This window comes from Passer montanus, unplaced genomic scaffold, assembly GCF_014805655.1.
Source record: "Passer montanus isolate IOZ18808 unplaced genomic scaffold, ASM1480565v1 scaffold13, whole genome shotgun sequence".
Taxonomy (NCBI): domain Eukaryota; kingdom Metazoa; phylum Chordata; class Aves; order Passeriformes; family Passeridae; genus Passer; species Passer montanus.
The window spans coordinates 3,044,628-3,063,652 of record NW_024359832.1 but is presented as its reverse complement, the minus strand read 5'-3'; the positions used below and the strand labels follow the sequence as shown (position 1 = coordinate 3,063,652).

The 19,025-nt window shown below is 40.3% G+C and overlaps 1 protein-coding gene across 4 annotated transcripts; it reads right to left on the bottom strand.

The window, feature by feature from the left end:
- Positions 1–3,140: 3,140 nt before the first annotated feature.
- OCIAD2 (OCIA domain containing 2) lies at positions 3,141–16,943 on the bottom strand. 4 transcript variants are annotated; one of them, XM_039699057.1, is made up of 8 exons: positions 16,821–16,943; positions 13,547–13,681; positions 11,095–11,185; positions 10,259–10,312; positions 8,389–8,436; positions 7,293–7,398; positions 6,100–6,187; positions 3,141–3,704 (listed from the first exon to the last, which is right to left on the bottom strand). In XM_039699057.1, the coding sequence occupies exons 2-7, from the start codon at positions 13,604–13,606 to the stop codon at positions 6,106–6,108; spliced, it is 441 nt and encodes a 146-aa protein (XP_039554991.1). In that variant the 5' UTR covers positions 13,607–13,681; positions 16,821–16,943; the 3' UTR covers positions 3,141–3,704; positions 6,100–6,105. The 4 variants fall into 4 exon arrangements, with proteins under 4 accessions (XP_039554991.1, XP_039554992.1, XP_039554994.1 ...); XM_039699058.1 differs by having other exon boundaries at positions 13,547–13,684; positions 16,821–16,937; XM_039699060.1 differs by lacking the exon at positions 16,821–16,943 and adding an exon at positions 16,621–16,787.
- Between the last annotated feature and the right edge of the window lie 2,082 nt (positions 16,944–19,025).

Sequence of the window (19,025 nt, the reverse complement as noted above, 5' to 3'; positions counted from 1 at the left end):
TCCTCACCTTGAGATGTTTTCAGCCTGGAAAGTGAGTTACATAACCTCTTGTGATGACACCACTGTATTTCTGCTCATTCTTTTTTTACTTTTTCTTTCTCCTGTTTCTGTCTCTGTGTTGCACAGTTTCTGAGATGCACTGGAAGCACCATGATATTCAAAATAAGAGCATGCCATAGAATTGCTCTGTAGACTAAATTTAATTTTTTTTCCCTGGGAATTGTTAATGTTCTACTTGCCTTTTGGCTGTCAAAGATCACTGATCCTATGTCTTCCAGCTATGCAGAATGACTCCCAGGTCCCTGTACTGAAAACGTCAGAGTAATTTAAAACCAACTGTGTAATGCAGTTAGTATTTTTCTGCATGACTATGAAGCTTATTAGTCAGCCTCTCACACCAAGATTTTTTTCCTAGCTCTGTAATTTTGTCATCAAGAAACACTTGTGTTTTCCTTTGTCAGATTATCTGTTAAAATATGCCAAATGCCCCCTAACATGTCCCCAAATGCCCTCTCAGGCGTTCTAGATTTTAAACAGCCTGGAGAAATCTAATTTACTTCCTGGAGAATCTTTTTTTTTTTGAGGGACTTACTAGGAAAAAAACCCCAAACAAACAAAACAAATAACCCTCCATACTCATACAATGTACAAGTATTTCAAGGATGTGGAACTACTGCAATACTGATGTCAGAAGTCGGATCCCTTTTTTTTATTGCTGCCACTTCTTATTTCCCACAGGGCCTGGTCCAGCATGCTCCTCTTGTAAATCCTGCCCCAGAACCTGCTTTCTTACCAGTTCACTCCGGAGCTCTCCACGCCTATTACCTGTTGTTGCAGAGCGTGCCCTATTCTCTCATTCTTCTCTAAAAATTCAATAAAACAAGCCCCAAATCTTGGTTTTGGTAGGGATTTATGAAAACCTGGATAGTGAGCTTTCATGTCCCTTTCATTCCCAGATTTAGAATTATAGACCAGGTGACTTGCCTAGAGTCCACCTGCTAAGGATTCAAACAGGAATGTGCTGTTTTCAACCTACAATTGCTTTCTCTTCTAAAACACCTTTTTTTAAAATTTGGAATGAATACCTTATTTGTAAAATGAAAGCCAACAGCTAATATAAAATTCACAAAGATAAGCAGTCTATTGCAGTTGTTCGAGGTTAATGTCACTGTAGCTTTCCTCTTCCACCCTTTTTCTAGCCATAATTTTATAAGATGCACAGAGGCTTATACACAGCTATCCACTCTGTATTTATCACAGCTGAAGGAGGTATTTGGTTTCCTGATTTTAACAAGTACGTGGACTGCATCTAAGCTGTGATGTGCCTAAGCACACAGTTCAGCTCCCTTGTCTCTGAGTGAAGAAAACAAGTTCAACTTTCCAGATACAAATGACTCACAGGAAGCTGTGTAAGTTCATTGGATTTTTTTGGCCTTTTTGTAACATCTTCCGCCAAAGGGGAAAGTCCAGCCTATTGTCAGTGTAAGAAAACACTAAGAACAGTTTAGTTTACCTTTGCAAGGTCAAATGTTTTTCCTCCTGGAGACCTCTTCCCCTTATTAAAGAAGAAACTGATTACCTCAAATCTTTCCCAATTTTTTGATAGGTCACTCCTAAATTCAAAGTATTTAACTTCTGCTTCAATTAAAAATAAATTCTTTAACCTGCTTGTATGGAATGCACAATAGGAATGGCCAACAAAGAACAGCTCATTAAACTGCACATAATTACTACAAAACAGCTGCTTTTAACGACCTTTGAAAGAACAGTTTGCCCATTAGCTGTGCTCATTTTCCCTTTGATATGCATACATTTAGTGTTAATACATCTTATTCACAAATTGCCTTTTTTCATACATGTATCACAGTAACTCAAACTCAGATCAACACAATTAGCTATTCAGCCTTTTGCAAAGTTTGGAAACCAAGTTAGAAAAAAAAAGGAAACAAGAAATTTTATACATCAGTATATTTATTACAGAAAAATAATCAAAAGTAGAAAATAATGAAAATTACATTTAAAGAAAAGTTCATTAGCTAAGTTGTAATCCCAAGAGGTAAGTGACCACAAGAACAACCTCTGAGAGTCTGACATGCAAGGTCTTCTGTCACACGCATCGCTCTCCTTGGTGTCACCTGGATGTAATGGCTTCCCTCAGACAACCCAGGCACCACTCACCCTGCTGCAGCTGCTGGCTGTTATCTTGACAGCAGATGACAGGCAAAGGGGAAGTAGCTCAGACATGTCACCATGCAAGTTTTGGTGGCTCTCACAGCACACCCATGACAATTACATGATTTTCACAAAGGAGGTTGCCTTCTCTGTGGTTGTGTAAGCCCCTCTTCCCTGGAGGCCCCGTGGAAGGCTCTCCAAGGCTCACCTGCCTGTACACAGCAGCACTGCTGTGTATCCCAGACTCCCATTGCAAGTGCTGTGGAAAAATTCTGTAGAAAAGAGTGTAAAATTGAAGCCCCTGTTGAGACAGGGGTTCCTAGTTGCTCAAGAATTCAAGAGGCTAAACACCAAGTAGAAAAATATAAAATCTTATAGTAAAGAAAAGAACAGGGAGGCCAGTCAAACCCTTCCCCTTCTGCCTGGTGGCTGCTTGGCTAGGAAAGGCTATGCAAGTGCTTTATCAGAGAGTTGAGTATTCAGTCCAATGACTTTGTCAAATCCAGAATGTATTTTGTGTTTACTAACCAATTAATAGTTACATTATACTTTTCCACACTATATATTTTGCTTGCAGAATTTCTTTGTGTCAAGGTAAAGATGCCCACAGAAGCTAGTTCAAAAGAGGGGCACTAACCACAGGCATAGTATAAAAGCAAACAGAAAAAGCTCACAGAAGACAGTTTTCATCAACTGACAGTGAAGGCCAAACTTTTCAGTAGCTGCATTTATTTCCATATGAAAGCCATCACTGTGTTTAGGGGAAGTGCCTGCTTTTGATTTTTTGAGATGTTTCATAGAAGACTGTGTCCTGCTGTTCATAGAGTTTAGGGGAAGTGCCTGCTTTTGATTTTTTTTTTTTGAGATGTTTCATGGAAGACTGTGTCCTGCTGTTTGTAGGGAGCCTGTGCCATCTAGGTTTGGGGTTTTCTCAGCATCTGGTGGCCTCAGATTTTATGCAACCATAAGCTGTTCCAAAATATTGTGTGTTCTTGTTCATGATTTTGGTATCCCTGGCAAAGCAGCCCTCTGTGTAAATTGGCTTATGGGAAGTTGGTTCAGCACAGTAACTGCAAATACCCTGAATTGGGTACTCTTAAAGTACTCCACAACCAAGGGGTCAGCTCAGACTGGATAGCTGCTTCACTGTGCAAACCATTTAAACAGCCTCACACCCTTACAATTTGACACAGACAAACATTCCAACATAAACCACTTTGTCTGTTACACAAAGCATTGCCAGCATCTAAATACAATAGACAAATGTAATTTTTCAGCACTAAGAGCTAAATTGCATTGAAGAGAGGAAAATAAATCAATATGTGCTGAAAAGAGAAGAGTGTATTTCAAAAAGTGCATTCAAAAAACCTGGTATTTAATACAAACAGAGCTATAGAACAATATGAAATTATTTCAAATAAGTCAATTTATACCAAATCTAAGAGATAGAATCACAAAATTATTATTTCTAGTCTACAGGAAAGTGCCTTGAAAGAAGATGGTCCATAAGGTTTTAATTGTGTTCACCACATCTGTAAACAGAATAAAATGACCTGTTATTTATGTGAGTGCCACCTTGCTTTCAATGTGAAACATGGAGCATTTTGGTGATTTCTCTCAGAATATTCCAGAGCCCTTGAGGAAAAAAGACTCCTAAACATGAATACAATTTTATCTGAGTGGTCTTCCTAGGCAGTGCCAGAGCTTGCACCACGTGCTTTGCATGGACAGTAGCAAGATGTGCTCAGCAGGGGATCTGCACATTTTCAGAGCACAGCATGTTAAATTAAGAAATTTTATTGAAACATAGAAGAGGTTTAACAACACAGAAAACATCATAATGCTTACAGTACTTCTTTTCCTAAGTTTCTAAAACCTGTCCATCAGAATTGATTTGTGGCAAATTCAAAATACCACACTGGCCCAAATATAATGGCTTTTTCATTACAGCAATTAAAACTTGAAAGAAATACACTTACCTTACATTTGTTTTCAAACTAATTTTTTGACCAAGCTTTCAAGACCTTACAAAAATCAAACAAGAAGATCCAAGCTGCTGGTAAAATGTGCAGCAATCAAGGTCTTGGATGAACATGTGAGCTGGAGCAGGGAACAGGTTCCACAGCAGAACTTTCAGGACCCATTACAGGAAGAAAAGGAGAGGGGCCTGTGGCATCCTGTGTTCCTCCCCTCTAAAAGCTGCAAGGCTCCTCTGAGTTTGAGACAATTTGGAATTTATTTAAAAGCTAATTGGTACTCGCATACCAGAAAAAAATATTGTCAGCTTACAGAGGAATGCTGAGAAACAAGATGTGTTTGGATTGAAGGTTCAGCAAGCTGCAGCTCTGACAAACAGCAGGGGTAAATGCCATAATAAATATTTGATTCCTCTACACAGGTAATTGCTAGTAAATGACCATTCTCAATTAAATATGCTTTGGGGTCCTTATTTGAAATAAGTGAGCCTACGTAAACATTTATTTAAAACAAAATCTTCAAAAGCAGTTAATCAGCACAGCATTGCAAGAAGTTAATTAAGCTCATAGGTGCTAATGGATTTAGAGTGTTATTTATTCAGAGTTATCTAAGTCTGGCTCACTTCCTCCTTCATGCTGGCACTAGCAAGAAACCCTTCAGAAAGTTTTGGGGGATTTTTTACCCCTGTCCTCATACCAAAGTAGAGCAGTGAGGTGGCCTGGAGGGCCAGCTCACTTTGTGATCTCTGTAGCTGGCACAAGAGAAACACTGCTTCTTTTGGCACAACCCTATTAGGTGAGCCCAAGCCAAAGTCCATTTTCTGCTAGTAGCTGAGCACTTGCAGCACTTGATATAAAATTCTGAACCCTTGCAGTGGCAAAGCTGATTAAAATCAGGACTTTATTCTAATGCCCTCTTTAAGGACTCTGAAAACTCTTTTCAATCCCCACTGCTACAATGTATTGTTGCATAGTAAAGTCCATCAAAATCTCTCATCTGGGCAATTAAACAGGTTCTGATGGGATAGTCCTCCTTATAGACTGTCTGTGGGCATGCACTTTGGATTAAAAATATTCTTGTCCGAATTCCTACATTATATATGCTAGACTCAATCCAACAATTTCTGTGTCAGACTTCTGTTGTTAGCTGTGTAAAGTCCCATGAAAGGGTTTCAAACAGGCCCTCTGCTCTCCTCTCTTGCAGGCAGCTGAGCTACTTGCAAACACTTTCACACATTCTCCTGCCTGTGAGAAATGTAGGCCAGCTCACCACAAGCAGACAGTGTGAAAGCATTCTTAAAAAACCCAGCTGCTGGCCTGTTTTTCATAGAGTGCAAGTCCTTTTAAACACTTGCCTACTTCCTACCCCTGTAAACCCTCCTTTTCCACAGAGGGAACTTCCCCCTTTCTGGGGTGAGAACACCACAGGAGCCATGTCCCCTGCCCCACCACAGCAGACTGCTCTTGCACCACTATTACACTACCCCACTACGGCTCTAGCCAAACTGTGCTCCTGAATGGAAAAAACCCACCCTCACCTGTGTCTGCTTTTAGTTCTCAATATTTCAATGCATTTCTAAATATCAACAAAATCCATAATTGTTTGATTCTTAAGTAAAACAAGCTGGAAGTTGAAAGGAGTTGTATTTGTTTTAATACAAGCAGTCAATCCAAATTAATTCCACTTAGGTCAATCATCAATACTCAGCTGCAGCTAAAGAAAAAATTCCACAGAAATGTGGGATTTAAAATTAGTATGAAAGGTATGCAAGGTAAAAATTAAGAAACAAAATTAATCAGGAATTACAAATACAGAATATTTCCTTGAGTAATGCTTGGATTTTGATCCATTGTTAAAATCTGTTATTTGCACTATACTGTTCAAAAGAAGAATACCATTCACCATGGAAAATAACATTAAATTTAAAAAAAAAATTACAAGGTTGCCTACCTGGCACTAAGCTGCTGAAGGACTTGAACCTTCTCTCTCATTCGATCCAAATTTTGCTTTACATTCTTGGCAAGTATGATGACACTTCCTAAAATATTGAAATCGAATAAAACATTGAAGAATTTTGTTGTATTTCTTCTAATACAACCACAGAAAATGGTTGCAAAGGTTCTTGAAGAAGTAATCTCTTGACTAGATTCCCCAATTTTTGTAATATGGGATATAAACTGCAAAATATGACATCTAAATGTCTCAGCCAATAAATGCCCATTAATTAGTATTAAGTATTCCTTCTAGCAATTGCCAAAATATAACAGGATGTTCTAAGCAGCAAAGGACAGTCCTTGCCATTGTACCTAGGAGCAAGGTGTATAACACTTTGTGTAATACCAAGTATATACTTTGTTACGTGGGGGAAGAATAGAAGCAGAGAAATAGATGAACAATGAAGAAGCTTCCCATTGTCAGTAACGTACTCTTATAGGCATAAAAGCTCATGCTAGTCTGGGGAAAAGATGTGGAAAGACAAAGGAGAATGATTTTTTGCATAGGATTTGTGGAAATGTGTTCTGTGAGCGAAAGGTTTATACCAGAAGCCATATTGAGAATGGAGAGTACAACAAGCAGCTGAAGGAGGAGCTGGGAAGGAAGTCAGAGTCTGATATGATGTGAAGGAGTACTTTATGTGAAGCTGGAGGCTCCAGGTGACAGAAGTCAACCACTGACATCTGTTCTATGGTTAGAGGTGCAAGGTGGAAAAGGCACCCCCTCAGTTTGTGCTCATGGCTTGGCACGACAGCAGGAGGTTGGGCAAAGCCATAGAGGAGAGGGAGGTTGGAATACGGGCTGAGATTGACATTGCTGTTAAAATACGAGAACATTATAAAAAAATCTGTAGCATAGTTGGCCTGAGGTATGTCCCAAAGGAAGACTCAAAGGATCGGAGTGATAACATGGACAATCTTAGCAGTATGATACTAGATAAAAAGAGAATGAGTAATTGTTGTCACATCACACTCAAAAGTACAATAATTTCATTTAAATAATGGATATCCTAGTAACAGGTATTACAGTGAGTTTAATTTGCATTTTCTGAAAAATGTGTATAGTTTCTAATACTGCAATACATACTCCACGACAATGACTAGGATCTAATCACAGAACTTAAATTAATAATTTAAATTAGCACAGACCTTTTTTGTTTTGGACAAAATGGTGCAATTCCAATTTTCTGAAACTTTTTTTGGCATTTTCCCATGTATGACATCCTTCCAATGGCAAAACCCAAGACACCAGCAACTACAGAGACAGATAACAATACATTGTTAATACAACAGCTTAAATCAGGTGTGTGCTATTAGCTCCACTTTAATCATATAACAAATTCTGTACCACATCTTCTCAGAACATGTCACAAACACATGTGAAGTTATACAGGGTTTACAGGGGTGAATTCAATAACTACTGAAAACCAGTAGTTACCTATCATGAGAGAGAACAACTGGTCCAAAATAATTGATACAGAAAAAGGACATAATATACCTGTGTACAGGAAAAGGAGGTAATATTTAAAGGACCAAATTACACAAATAAAATTAATTCACAATGTCAGCACTAATAGTTCTTGCCTTTGATTGCACACCATGGTTTACTTCGAATGATCACACTTTTAACACCAACTTCTCTGGCCTTCTAAGAAGCTGGAACATCAGCTTGCTATACTGTTGCACTGTGGCTTTCACTCACTAGAGTCAGAATAAAATGTTCTTGATTTCCTGCTGAATTTCTGCTGGAGAGGGAATCTAATTTCTTGTCATTTATGAGCCACCTTACTGTACAGTACAGTTTCTGTGCTTCTATTTGTTTTCTATATCAATCCATGGTTCTGAATTAGACAACTGAGATCAATCAAACACATGAAAAGGACCATACTATTTTATATATTATAGTGTCATGACTTCTTGATACCATAAGTTGTGCAATCGGCCAAGTGCAGCTGATCAATGAGCTGATATAATTTATAAAACAAAGTGGAGACTAAAGTTTATACCAATTTGAGAGACTGCATTACATAAATATAAGCTGCTACTGAAAATATTTACATTAGAAGAATCTCGTTTCATACATTTATTTTTGAAGACATAAAAAACCTGATTTCCTAATCTGCTGGGGTGACATATCAATTGCAAAAAATGAAGATTTTGGAAAGAAATTCAGAGAGATGCATCTTGGCAGGCATATTGCCTGTAAAGAGCCTTTTCTTTCTTTTTAGAATTGGGTACAACTTACGTGCCATCTTGGGGTATGGACCAAATCTTGGGCTTGCTGTGAAAATGCCTACAATAAAAGGAAATAGTCAGAAAGCTTATTCACTCATTCACTTGAGGAACTCACCAGCACTCAAAACCAGCACTAATTTTCCTACAGATTTTACATTTCTTAAGGTGAGGATGGTATGAAGTCCACTAACTCAGATTTCAGTACATCAGGGCACTTTCTATTCTACTAGTTCTTAGTGCACGTGTTTTGGGGCAGTCTTAGAGTCATAGGAGGAAGAGAATCTAGACTTTGCAGGATTCAGTTCAGGTAGGAGTTCAGAGTGTAAACCAACATGAAAGCAGCATGTCTGCCACTGGTGACACCTGCAGCACTGCAGAGGAAGTGACGGTGGTTTATGTTTCAGCACAAACCAACCCTGCATATAAAACAGCAAAATTAAATCTCTCACACAGGGTCCAGCTCCTTGTGCTGTGATAAGCAGGATGAAACTGCTCTTTGGTAGCTTTCTGTGGCTATCAATTAAAACTGATATCTAGACTTCCCCTCTGGAGAGGAAAGATCACACATTTTGGCCTTTAAGAGGAGAACACAGTGTGCTAAACAAGAAAAGCAAAAAAATTATCTTTAGCTTTTCCACCAAAATCCACATTCCCCCAGTTGATCTCAGGAGGTGAAACCAGTATTCCTCTGAGAACTGTATCTGGCAGAGGAATGCCATGCTGTGGAGGAGGGCTCCACACAGCACGATTACCGTGGCAAAGGGAAGGCAAGTAAACACTGGCTGCACTGTTACATGCATTCAGACAGTAATAATGAGGCTTAGAAGCTCCAGCATCTTCTAGAGGCAGGGTACTGTGTGCAGCCATCAGAAGAAAGAATTTAGACAGAGAAGTATTCAGCCTATGCTAAGCACAAGGGCCTTTGCCCACTGTCATCTATGCAATTTTATATTGGATCTCTCGGGGGAGGGAAGAACAAAAGTGTTGTTTGTTTCTAATCACCCCCTCCAACTGGTGACACACAGTAATGATTATTTAATAAGAGCATTTGTTATTTCACAGCTGATCAGAAACATCCAAGTACAATGAACAGAAACTGAGAGAGTACCTGGTGCCAGAGGCTGGCATGTTACCTACAGAGACAGCCCCGGTGCCCTTCCTGTCACTGCCCACCCTTTTTCCAACGTGTAATCCTTCTCTGACACACCCTTACTCCTTCCCTCCCTGTCTCCCTACAAGCTCATAGGTCAAGGATGGAGTAGGGAACCCACATCAGCCTCTTGTGATACAGCTTAGCAGACTTCAGGGTGGATGTCCCTCACACTCTCCCCAAAACACCAACCTCTACCTTATACATAGTCCAGGCCCCCAGCAGGGAAACTGAATCTGCCATGCACAGAACCAGCCACATCCACCAGAAAAACAGAATACAATTTTCTTTTGTGTTAGCCTGCAGATCGTGAGCCATTTCTACAGAAAGCTCTCTGTCTCCCCACTTTGGCAGTACTCCTTGTCCCTTTGCACCAAAGCTGTAGGACCATTGACACATGGTCACTGTCAAAACATTGCCAGCATTTTCAAACAGAACAACAGTCAGAGCTGCAGTACCCAATTCTAACATCCAGCTCGGGCTGCACAATGCTCTGCCCTGCAAGCTGCCCCAGTGAAGACCCTACTCAACTACACGTGATCATGGTGACAAAACCCAGCCATCACAGTCTTTGGATTTGCAAATTCTCTTTTCAGTTCATGCTCTTGTGAAAGAATAACTGTAGCAATGCACACATAATAATCAAATCACCACAGCAATGATGGTAATGAGAGAGAAGAATATTGATCTTGAAAAACAGCACTTTAATGATATATTTTTTTATCTTTACCTTTTGAGATTAGCCCCTGGGTGACAAGCATGCTCCCAAGAGATAAAGGAAGAGCTGTGAAAATGAAAAGGAAAGTAGCTGGTATCAGCCAAAATTTGCTATGTATTTGGTAAATACTCTCTTATACATTAAATGTTTTCTGTTTCTAATGTAAAAACATTATTTCTAAACATTAACTTTTCCTACTGTCTTAATCCCCTATTACATCTGCTCATTCAGATTACATTCTCTTCAAAACCAAGATGTTCTCACACAGTGCCAGACATCAGCCATGCTGTAACATCTGGAGCTAATGCAATACATATATATTTATTAAATAATAGATTCCACAATCTGAATATCTCATCTAACTACTGCAACACTTATAATGACAGCAGTCCAATAAAATGCTGAAACCCTTTTCAATCTTCTCCATTCAGGAAATATGTAATTTAGATACAAACTGAGAGGGTGGAAGTAAAGGTACTAAAACTGATCTTTTTAGCTTTCCTAACACACTTGGAATTTCACAAATCAAAGACACATAGCCATGTGTGCCTTCCATTCAAAGGCAAGGATAAGTATGTAAGAAAGTAAAACATTCCTTAGGTGGTTGTAACGAACTCTACAACTGTTGAAGCTCATATTAAGCAAGACCTCAATCCAACCACCTTTACCTACAACAATGATGCAAATAATTCAATTAAACCTTGAAGAATACAACACTTAACTTAATATGACAGAGTTAACCCACAACAGTGTTCCAACAAAAAACATTTTGCAGACAGTTTTGCATACATACATCAAGAAGTCATTCTATGTGGTAAGTGTGGTAAGAATGACTTTGGATCACTCACCTCTGTACCAAAAACTTTCCTGTTTGCATTCTTTAACAATCCTTGCAATCTCTCTGTCTTGAATTTGGGACAAGGGACAAAATAACATTGGCTGAAAGCATAAACCTGGATTAGTTTACCAAATTTAATCTCACAGGAAGAAAAAAACTGAGTTAATTAAAGAAGATAAATTACCAAAAAAACCAAAAAAACCCCAAAAACCTCCAAGCAAAACCCCTTATGTCTGTTGCTAGCAGTGTGATGAAATCTTGATACCCCAATACAGAAACAGAAAGAACTACATAGGTTTTAAGTTTAAACAACCCATCTTGTTGATCTTTACTTTCCTAAAATTGCTCAGCTGCTGCTTGCCCTAGAAGCATATTGTTTTATAACTGTTAGCCATTTCATTCTCATGAGCTACATTATGTCCCCAGAAAGAAATGATGGAAAACAAAGGCAGAGTGGCAATTTTCAAAAATCAAGTTCTACTCTGAACAACTGAAGTTCAATAAGAGCAGATTTTGCAAGTATTTAGAAGAGAGTCAACATAAATTCTGCCAGACTCCTCACTAGTAGAACTTGCTCTCTGAGCAATTTAAATATATCCATGGCAGTAACTGAACTCAACCATACTGGCTTCACCCTAGTACAAATCATGCTGCCAACAGACTTCCTGAAGGTAGCTCTTTTTTCACCTATTGTAAGGAAAAAGTGACAGTATTCTCCCTTGCATTCTGCTATCCAGGGTATTGACATGTAAACATATGAGGATTATTTTTCTTTCTTTAACAAAAGACTCAGTGTTAGCATTTGCAGTGCTGTTATCAGACATCTGAGATAAATGGGTGTACTGGTTTCTACTGGATGACAGTTTATTTTCTCCACAGTAACCAGTATGGTGCTAGGTTTTGGATTTATGACCAAACCAGTCTTTACAATGCAGGGATATTTAATTACTGCTGAGTAGGCCTTACACAGAGTCAAGGCCTTTTTTGTTTCTCAGGCTGCCCCAACAGCAAACTGGCTGAGGATGTAGAAGAATTTGGTAAGGGACACAGCTGGGACAGCTGACCCCAGCTGATCCAAAGAATATTCCAATTCCATATCGTGACATTGTGCTCAGCAAGAAAAGCCAAGGCAAAGGAGCCATCATTAAGTTAAAATTAATTGAAATTTTAACATTTTTTCTGTAAAAACACAACATCTTCAAACATATGCATTCTTGAAAGAAAAAGCAGGCATCATAGAAAAAGCAATGCCTTGGAAAATGGAAAGAAGAGCACATTCATCTATTACAGGATTCTATCTCCTTTTATGCCTGACTCCTTTTATGCATGATTTTATAGCCATAATGAGGAAATGCATTTATTGGCCATAGCCACACATTTCACATTACAGATAATTGATATCTCAGCCCTTTTTCAAGCACTGTTCCTAGAAAAGTTAATGGTGGTGCTGGGTAGACAATGCAGAATTGGCTCCACTCCAGATCATAGAGAACCGCTTCAAACTGGTTTCAGAGCAAGGTCATAACAAATACAGTAAAATACAAACAGGCTGACTGAAAGATAAGGAAATGCATGTCAGAGCCCCAAGTGCACCAACAGGCTTTGCAACCTTTCTGCCTCCATACACACCCTGCCAGCTGTTCAGTTGCTTGGGCTCAGAGTCAGCTCTACCATGGCACAGTTGTGTAACACCGAGTTAGACTGCTGAAAACAGAAAAGCTCAGAAAGCAGCAAGAAACTTTGCCCAGGGCCTCTGCCCTTCAGTTCAGGAGCTGTATATAAGCTCAGGTTCTTGCCTTAACTGTGCTGTAGCTATACCATGGAGATCCTTACCCTGCCTTGCTAGCCTGATCACCCAGCTTAGCATCAGACTTGCCTGGCAATCACTGAACTGACTGCAAGCTGACCCTGGTATAACATCATTGGATCTGCTCTCCTCCTCTTTTTGGGTACTGTGATACTGTGCTCCCTGTACCTGAGGCCCCAGCCCCTGCCACCCTGCTGTCACTTGTGCCTCTTCCTTGCAGATCAGCCCAGTATTGCTGCCCTCTGGTAGTGACTGGTTAGCAAAAAGTATCACATTTAAATTCCTCGATGTCTCCATTAGAGGAGAATGTTCATCTTCTGTAGAGCTGTAGACCCAATTCTTGTGCTGTACTGTTCCTTTGTCCCCTTCTGACATGTGCATGCAGAGCTTGATGGGGACAGGCTGTACTGGACTTGTACTCAGACACCACAGCCATGCCAGCTCATAACTGGGCATAAATCAGAGCCTTAAGATTCACAACTCCACTGTTGTGGAGCACAGTGAACCAGGAAAAATAACACACCATCCTTTCCTCTCTTCATCTATATGCTTAAGCTAACAGACACCCATTTCTCTCTTCAATAAGAGCAACTGAGGTAAAATCTGTTATTCATTAGCAATAGCATTGAAATATAAGGAAGGAAACCCAGCTTACCCATCCAGGTTGCTTTATTGGAGGCGTCTGACTTCCCTGTTGACCTGTTTCAGAAGACATTTTCTCTTTCCTTGTAGTCTGCTACTGCTCTTGTTCAGCAGAAGCTATGCGTTTTATGCTTGGCTACTTCTCCTTCTGCTAGGTACAAAGGTAAAAAGTCAAGATATCATACTGACATTTGTAAGTCCAATGTTCATCTAGAAAGAAAAATGACCAGGTTGAAAGGAGTGTATTTTTTACAGCAGATAGCATCCAGTCACCTGATACACAATTTACAGCACAGTTTATCACTTATCAGCAACACAGAGTTGGGTGTAACTTAAACAGGTAAGTCAGTAACTACAGTTAAATGCTGAATCATGACCTAGTATAGTATATTCAATCATAAAGAAATTCTAATTTTTTAATGTATTGCAGGTCCAAGAACAGCCTCTTTAATGTGCTGTCCAGAATTACTGCACTACTTCTATCCTCACTGCCATCATCCGAAACCTGGATTCCATGGGACTCACCAAGCAAGCCTATCACAAACCACATCTGTATCTCCAAAACCCCAATTCAGTTACAAACATCCTTTAAAAAAATAACACAAAAGAATAAATAGATTCCAAAGAGTTTTAGAGTTGCAATCTTCCATGCTTGAGAGCCATGCTGCTAGGGAAAAGCAATAAGGAAACTCATTTATTTCTAGAGTACTTCAAACAATCTAAGTTGTGATTTTTTACCTAGCACTTTGCTGCATGGTCTGGCACTTTATCAACATTAAGGGCATTTCTCCTTTTCTGAAAGTACCTTCTGAGAATGGTGGCACTGAGCAAGGCTAAAGTGACTGCAAAGGGCACAGTTAAATAGAAAAGATATGCAAAAATTTACTGACCTAAATGTTTTCTTGCATTCATAATATTACGGTATAAACCACTTCCTGCACTTATTTTGGGGTCAGTTATACAGCTATGAAGTTCAAGAAACATCTTCATATACACTAGATATTCAGACAGCAAAGCTTTTTTTAAGCAATAGAAGCAACACAACCTCCCATCCCTTTGGTAAAAAAACTTAAATAAAGCATTGAATTCACACCAATCTGCACTTCATTCTTAGACACTCACAAAAATTACAATGATCACTGTGTCTTTGAAAAACTGTAAGTTTGAAAACCTATATTCTATGAGGAAAGCTCACAGCTCTACACCGTCTTCCTCAATCTGAGAACAATTTAATTTTCATCAGTCTCTTGTCACTTAATGCAAAAAAATGACAAAATATAAGAAAGATGCATAAAACTTTAAAGTGGTTTGTGTCAATCAAAAGTGAATCGTATTTTCTTTTCTTATCTGCTTTCTTATTCTTATCTACTCAGAAAGCCTACTTGTGCAGACAGCTGCATAAAATAATCACTGGAAACAGTTTCTAAATGCTGCAACAGATTTAAAGTGCTTGTCTTTTTCATGATAATAAAACAGCTGAGTCACAGGAGGAAAATAAACGAAATAAAATGAAGGAAAAAGAGTGGGTATAAATAAAGATTACAACTATTTGAAGTTTGCCATGGGCCTCCTATATTGTCCTAAGTACACGTTTCTCCTGAATTAGAAGTTATTCAGCTATGTTACTGCTTCAACATAATGAAGGACCCCAAAAATATTTAGCCCTTTAAGCAGCCTCATGGTACAGCTTCCACATGGGATGAAAGCTGAGAGCTATACTGGCAAAAATGAAACAAAGAGACAGAATTGATGTCATCAAAATATTATGTAACTGAATTTTAATATTCATACCTAGTAGACAAGCTGTCTCCTATCTGAGGAATGTAAAGTGTTCTGATTTTTCAAGGCCCTGTGTCTCGGAAAGACAACTGTTATCCCAAAAAATAACTTTATTTCCATTAGCTTACTGGAGAAATATAATTTCTTGTAATTTTCTGCAACACTCATTGCTGTTTTCTCAACCCTACATGTAATTCTTAGTGCAACAATTAAGTGTATATTCTGGGAAGAATTCTCCAATTATATTATTCTGTTTAAATTAAATGCCTGTGTAATACAGGATTAAATCAATGTGGTTTGCAAGGATCAAATAGTCAAAAAACTTATTCATCTTTTACAAGAAATATTCTGGATAATTTATTCATTTACAGAAGAAAATGCTAATTTTAGGCTCCTGAAAAAATCTCACAGTTTGAATACCTCTAATGGGATGACAAAGAAGCAGTATGCAAGAAGATAGCTAAGTTTTTCAAATATGAGAGTTGTCAGCTTCATACACTGTGTTTTCAAGAAAAAGCCTCCTCCTGAATATGAATAATGACCCCATAATTCGCAGGCCTACTTGGGGGAAGAAAGGGAGGGCCAAAATTGCACGTATTAACCAGTCCACGCAGTGGGCTGTGATGCCGAGGGCAGGCACCACTCATCAAAGATTTCAGGGAGGGACCTCAAGGAAGAGGAAGATGACAAGCCTCAACATGATGTTTCACACCTATCTGAACTGGCTTTTTGAAAGAAGAGCCTGAGTTTAAAACAAAGGTGAGTCTACAGAGAAGCTGCAGTGGGCAGTCAATGAAAAGGTCCCTACCACCAAGCCGAGAGCTGCTGAATGCCCCACGCCTGCTCAGCCCTGCAGCAGGCGCAGTGCCCCACCCAGGGCACTGCACACCCGGCTAGCACAGAGCGTTTCTTTCCTAGAATCACAGAACCAATGAGAGTGGAAAAGGCCTCTAAGATCACTGAGTCCAAACTGTGACCAAACACAACCTTGTCAACTGAACCATGGTATTGTCACATCCGTTCCAATGTCTGATCACCTTATAGTAAAGAAATTCTTCCTAATGTTCAACCTGAACCTCCTCTGGCACAGCTTGAGGCTACGTTCTCTTGTCCTGCCATTAGTCGTCCGGGAGAAGAGACCAAACCTCCCCTGGCTACAACCTCCTTCCAGGTAGTTGTAGCGGGCAGCAAGGTGTCCCCAAGCATCCTTTTCTCCAGGCTGAACACACCCACAGCGCCCTCAGCCGCTCCTAGCAGGACTTATACCCCAGACCCTTCAGCACACCACGGCTGGACACGCTCAAGCACCTCAGTGTGCTTCCCGAACTGACGGGCACGGCGCCGCCGGCAGCACAGCCCCCACAGCGGCCGCCTGCCCCGGGCCGGCTGCCCAAAGCCGCGCCCCGACCCCCGCCTTCCCCCGCCGTGACGCCGCAGAAATCCGGCCCCGCGGAACCGCTTGGCGCGGAGAGGAGGAGTCTGACACTCGCGGACCCCGCCGCGCTTACCTTCCGCAGGCCGCCGGAGGAAACGGAACGGGCTGGGCTGACCCGGCCCGGCCCGGCTGACCGCACAGCCCACGGGTGCCCGCCTGCCGCGCTGAGCCGCGCTGGGCGGGGGCCGGCCCGCCCGGGCTGCCGGCCTCCAGCGCCTCCTGCCGGGCGCAGGGACAGCGGGGCCGCGGGGCCCGGCCCCATCGCCTCACGGCCCCGCGGGGGCACACCGGCCCCTTCCCGCGTTCTCGGATTTCCCGAGGGAAATTCAGAACGCTCATTCAGCAAGGGTATGTGTTAACGAAGGTAGCAGAGTCACGGAATCTTTAGGATTGGAAGGGCCCTCTGGAGGTCGTCTGGTCCAACGCCCACTGCCAAGGCAGGGCCACCTGGAGCAGGTGACACAGGAATGTGTCCAGGTGGGTTTGGAATGCCTAGAGAAAGGGAGACACCATGACCTCCCTGGGCAGCCTGTTCAGTGCTCTGCCACTCTCAATGCAAACATCTTCCTCAAGCTGAATTGGAACTTCTTGTGGTTATAGTTTATGGCCACTGCTCCTCATCCTGTCCCTGGGCACCACCAAAAAGGATTTGGCAGCATCCTCTGGCACCTGCCTTTGAGGTAGCTATGTGCACTGATGAGACCCCCTCCCAGATTTCCCTCTGCAGACTAAACAGGCCCAGCTCCTGCAGTCTCTCCTCAAGAGATGCTCCAGACCTCTCATCATCCTTGTGGCCTCCACTGAACCCTCTCCAGTAACTTGTCTTTCTTGTAGTGAGGAGCCCAGCATATCACATATGGGGTCTGTCCTACAAATTGAAAATATTTTTTTCTGGAAATGAAATAGTGTTCTTTAAAAAAGAAACAACAAATTCTACTTTGACCATTTTGGAATTAAAAGCATTGCTTATCTACTTTGATTTTAATACTACAGTGCTCGTGTAAGTAAATAAATTTTAATATTAACAAGAATTAAATAAGAAAGGCACTTTCATCAAGCAAAAATAATTTTGCAAGAAAAAGTTATTCTGAAAATGTCAGTTGGATGTGGGAGGGGTTGTTCTAGGAATATTGAAAAAAATGGTTCTACTTTCTCTGAAATGAGAAATGCAATGCCTTTATTTAAGAATAAGTTTTCTAAAACAAAAACTATAAAACTGACTTTTATTCTGCATTTTATTTTAATTAAAAGGTCTCTGTTTCTATTTTGTTTTGTTTTGTTTATTTTTTCACAGCAAGACAATAGTTTTCAGTAGAGTATCTTAAATGGTGATATGACACTTCATTGCTTATCATGAAATGAATAGCCTCTGAGATCACCATTACACTTCCTCCTTCTGCATGACCTTGGCATCTCAGTTTCATAAGAAACATAAATCGTTGTTAATTTTCTTAAGTCCAAAGAAAGCTTTCAGCTTCCATGAGTCTTGGCTGCTTGAAGCCCCTTTCATGAGGCTACTCTCCCGCTCTTGTCTGCCCAGCCAGAGGATCAGACTTTGCTGCTGCAGAATGTGCTTTCCACATGGAGGCTGGGCAAGAGTGTTGTCCTAAAACAAGTCTTGAAAGTGTATCTAATACCTCCTGGGATCTCAAAGGTATTCTTGAAAACATACATGAAAACTCTTCAGTAGATACTGGCTGCATGCTATTCTGAAAAATACAACATACAAGAGAATCCCATGTGGAGTGAGTGCTTCATAACCAATAACTTCTTAACTGGTCCAGCTTAAGCTGAACATAAAGTGAAAGAGCACTGGAATGATAATTTTCTCATCTGTGTGCCTGAGGATAGTGATTGTCTAGAGATAGGACTGTTTGGATTCTTGCATCTTTCTGTGCAAAAGTGCCTCTTAAAAATCAGTTTAAGCTTCTTTTTAATTGTAACTTTAAATGTAAAGTTGGTTATCACAATTGAATATGTTTTTCAAACACTTTTTCTTTCCAAGATTTACCTGAATCATTTTCAGAGTTATAAAAATGGGGAAAAGGTAATACAGAAACCAGTAAATGTTAGTGATTTGGAAGAGTAAAGACAAAGCAAAAGAAATTCTTACCACTCCTGGAACAAAACAAACTTTACACATCAAAGAAATAAACCCCAATGGATACCAAAAATAAAACGACCAATATGGAGTTGAATGTTTGGCTGAGGAATTATCTGTTGTCAGAGTGGAGGCAGATCAGGGACTGAGATTTCACAAACTCTGGGAAGGTTTACA

Bases quoted from the DNA above. Each gene is read 5' to 3' on its own strand.
- OCIAD2 (XM_039699057.1), bottom strand. From the start codon at position 13,606: ATGTCTTCTGAAACAGGTCAACAGGGAAGTCAGACGCCTCCAATAAAG. The intron at 10,313-11,094 runs GTGAGTGATCCA...TCATTTTCACAG, and splicing joins GGAAAGTTTTTGGTACAGAG to CTCTTCCTTTATCTCTTGGG. The intron at 8,437-10,258 runs GTAAAGATAAAA...CTTTTATTGTAG, and splicing joins CCAGGGGCTAATCTCAAAAG to GCATTTTCACAGCAAGCCCA.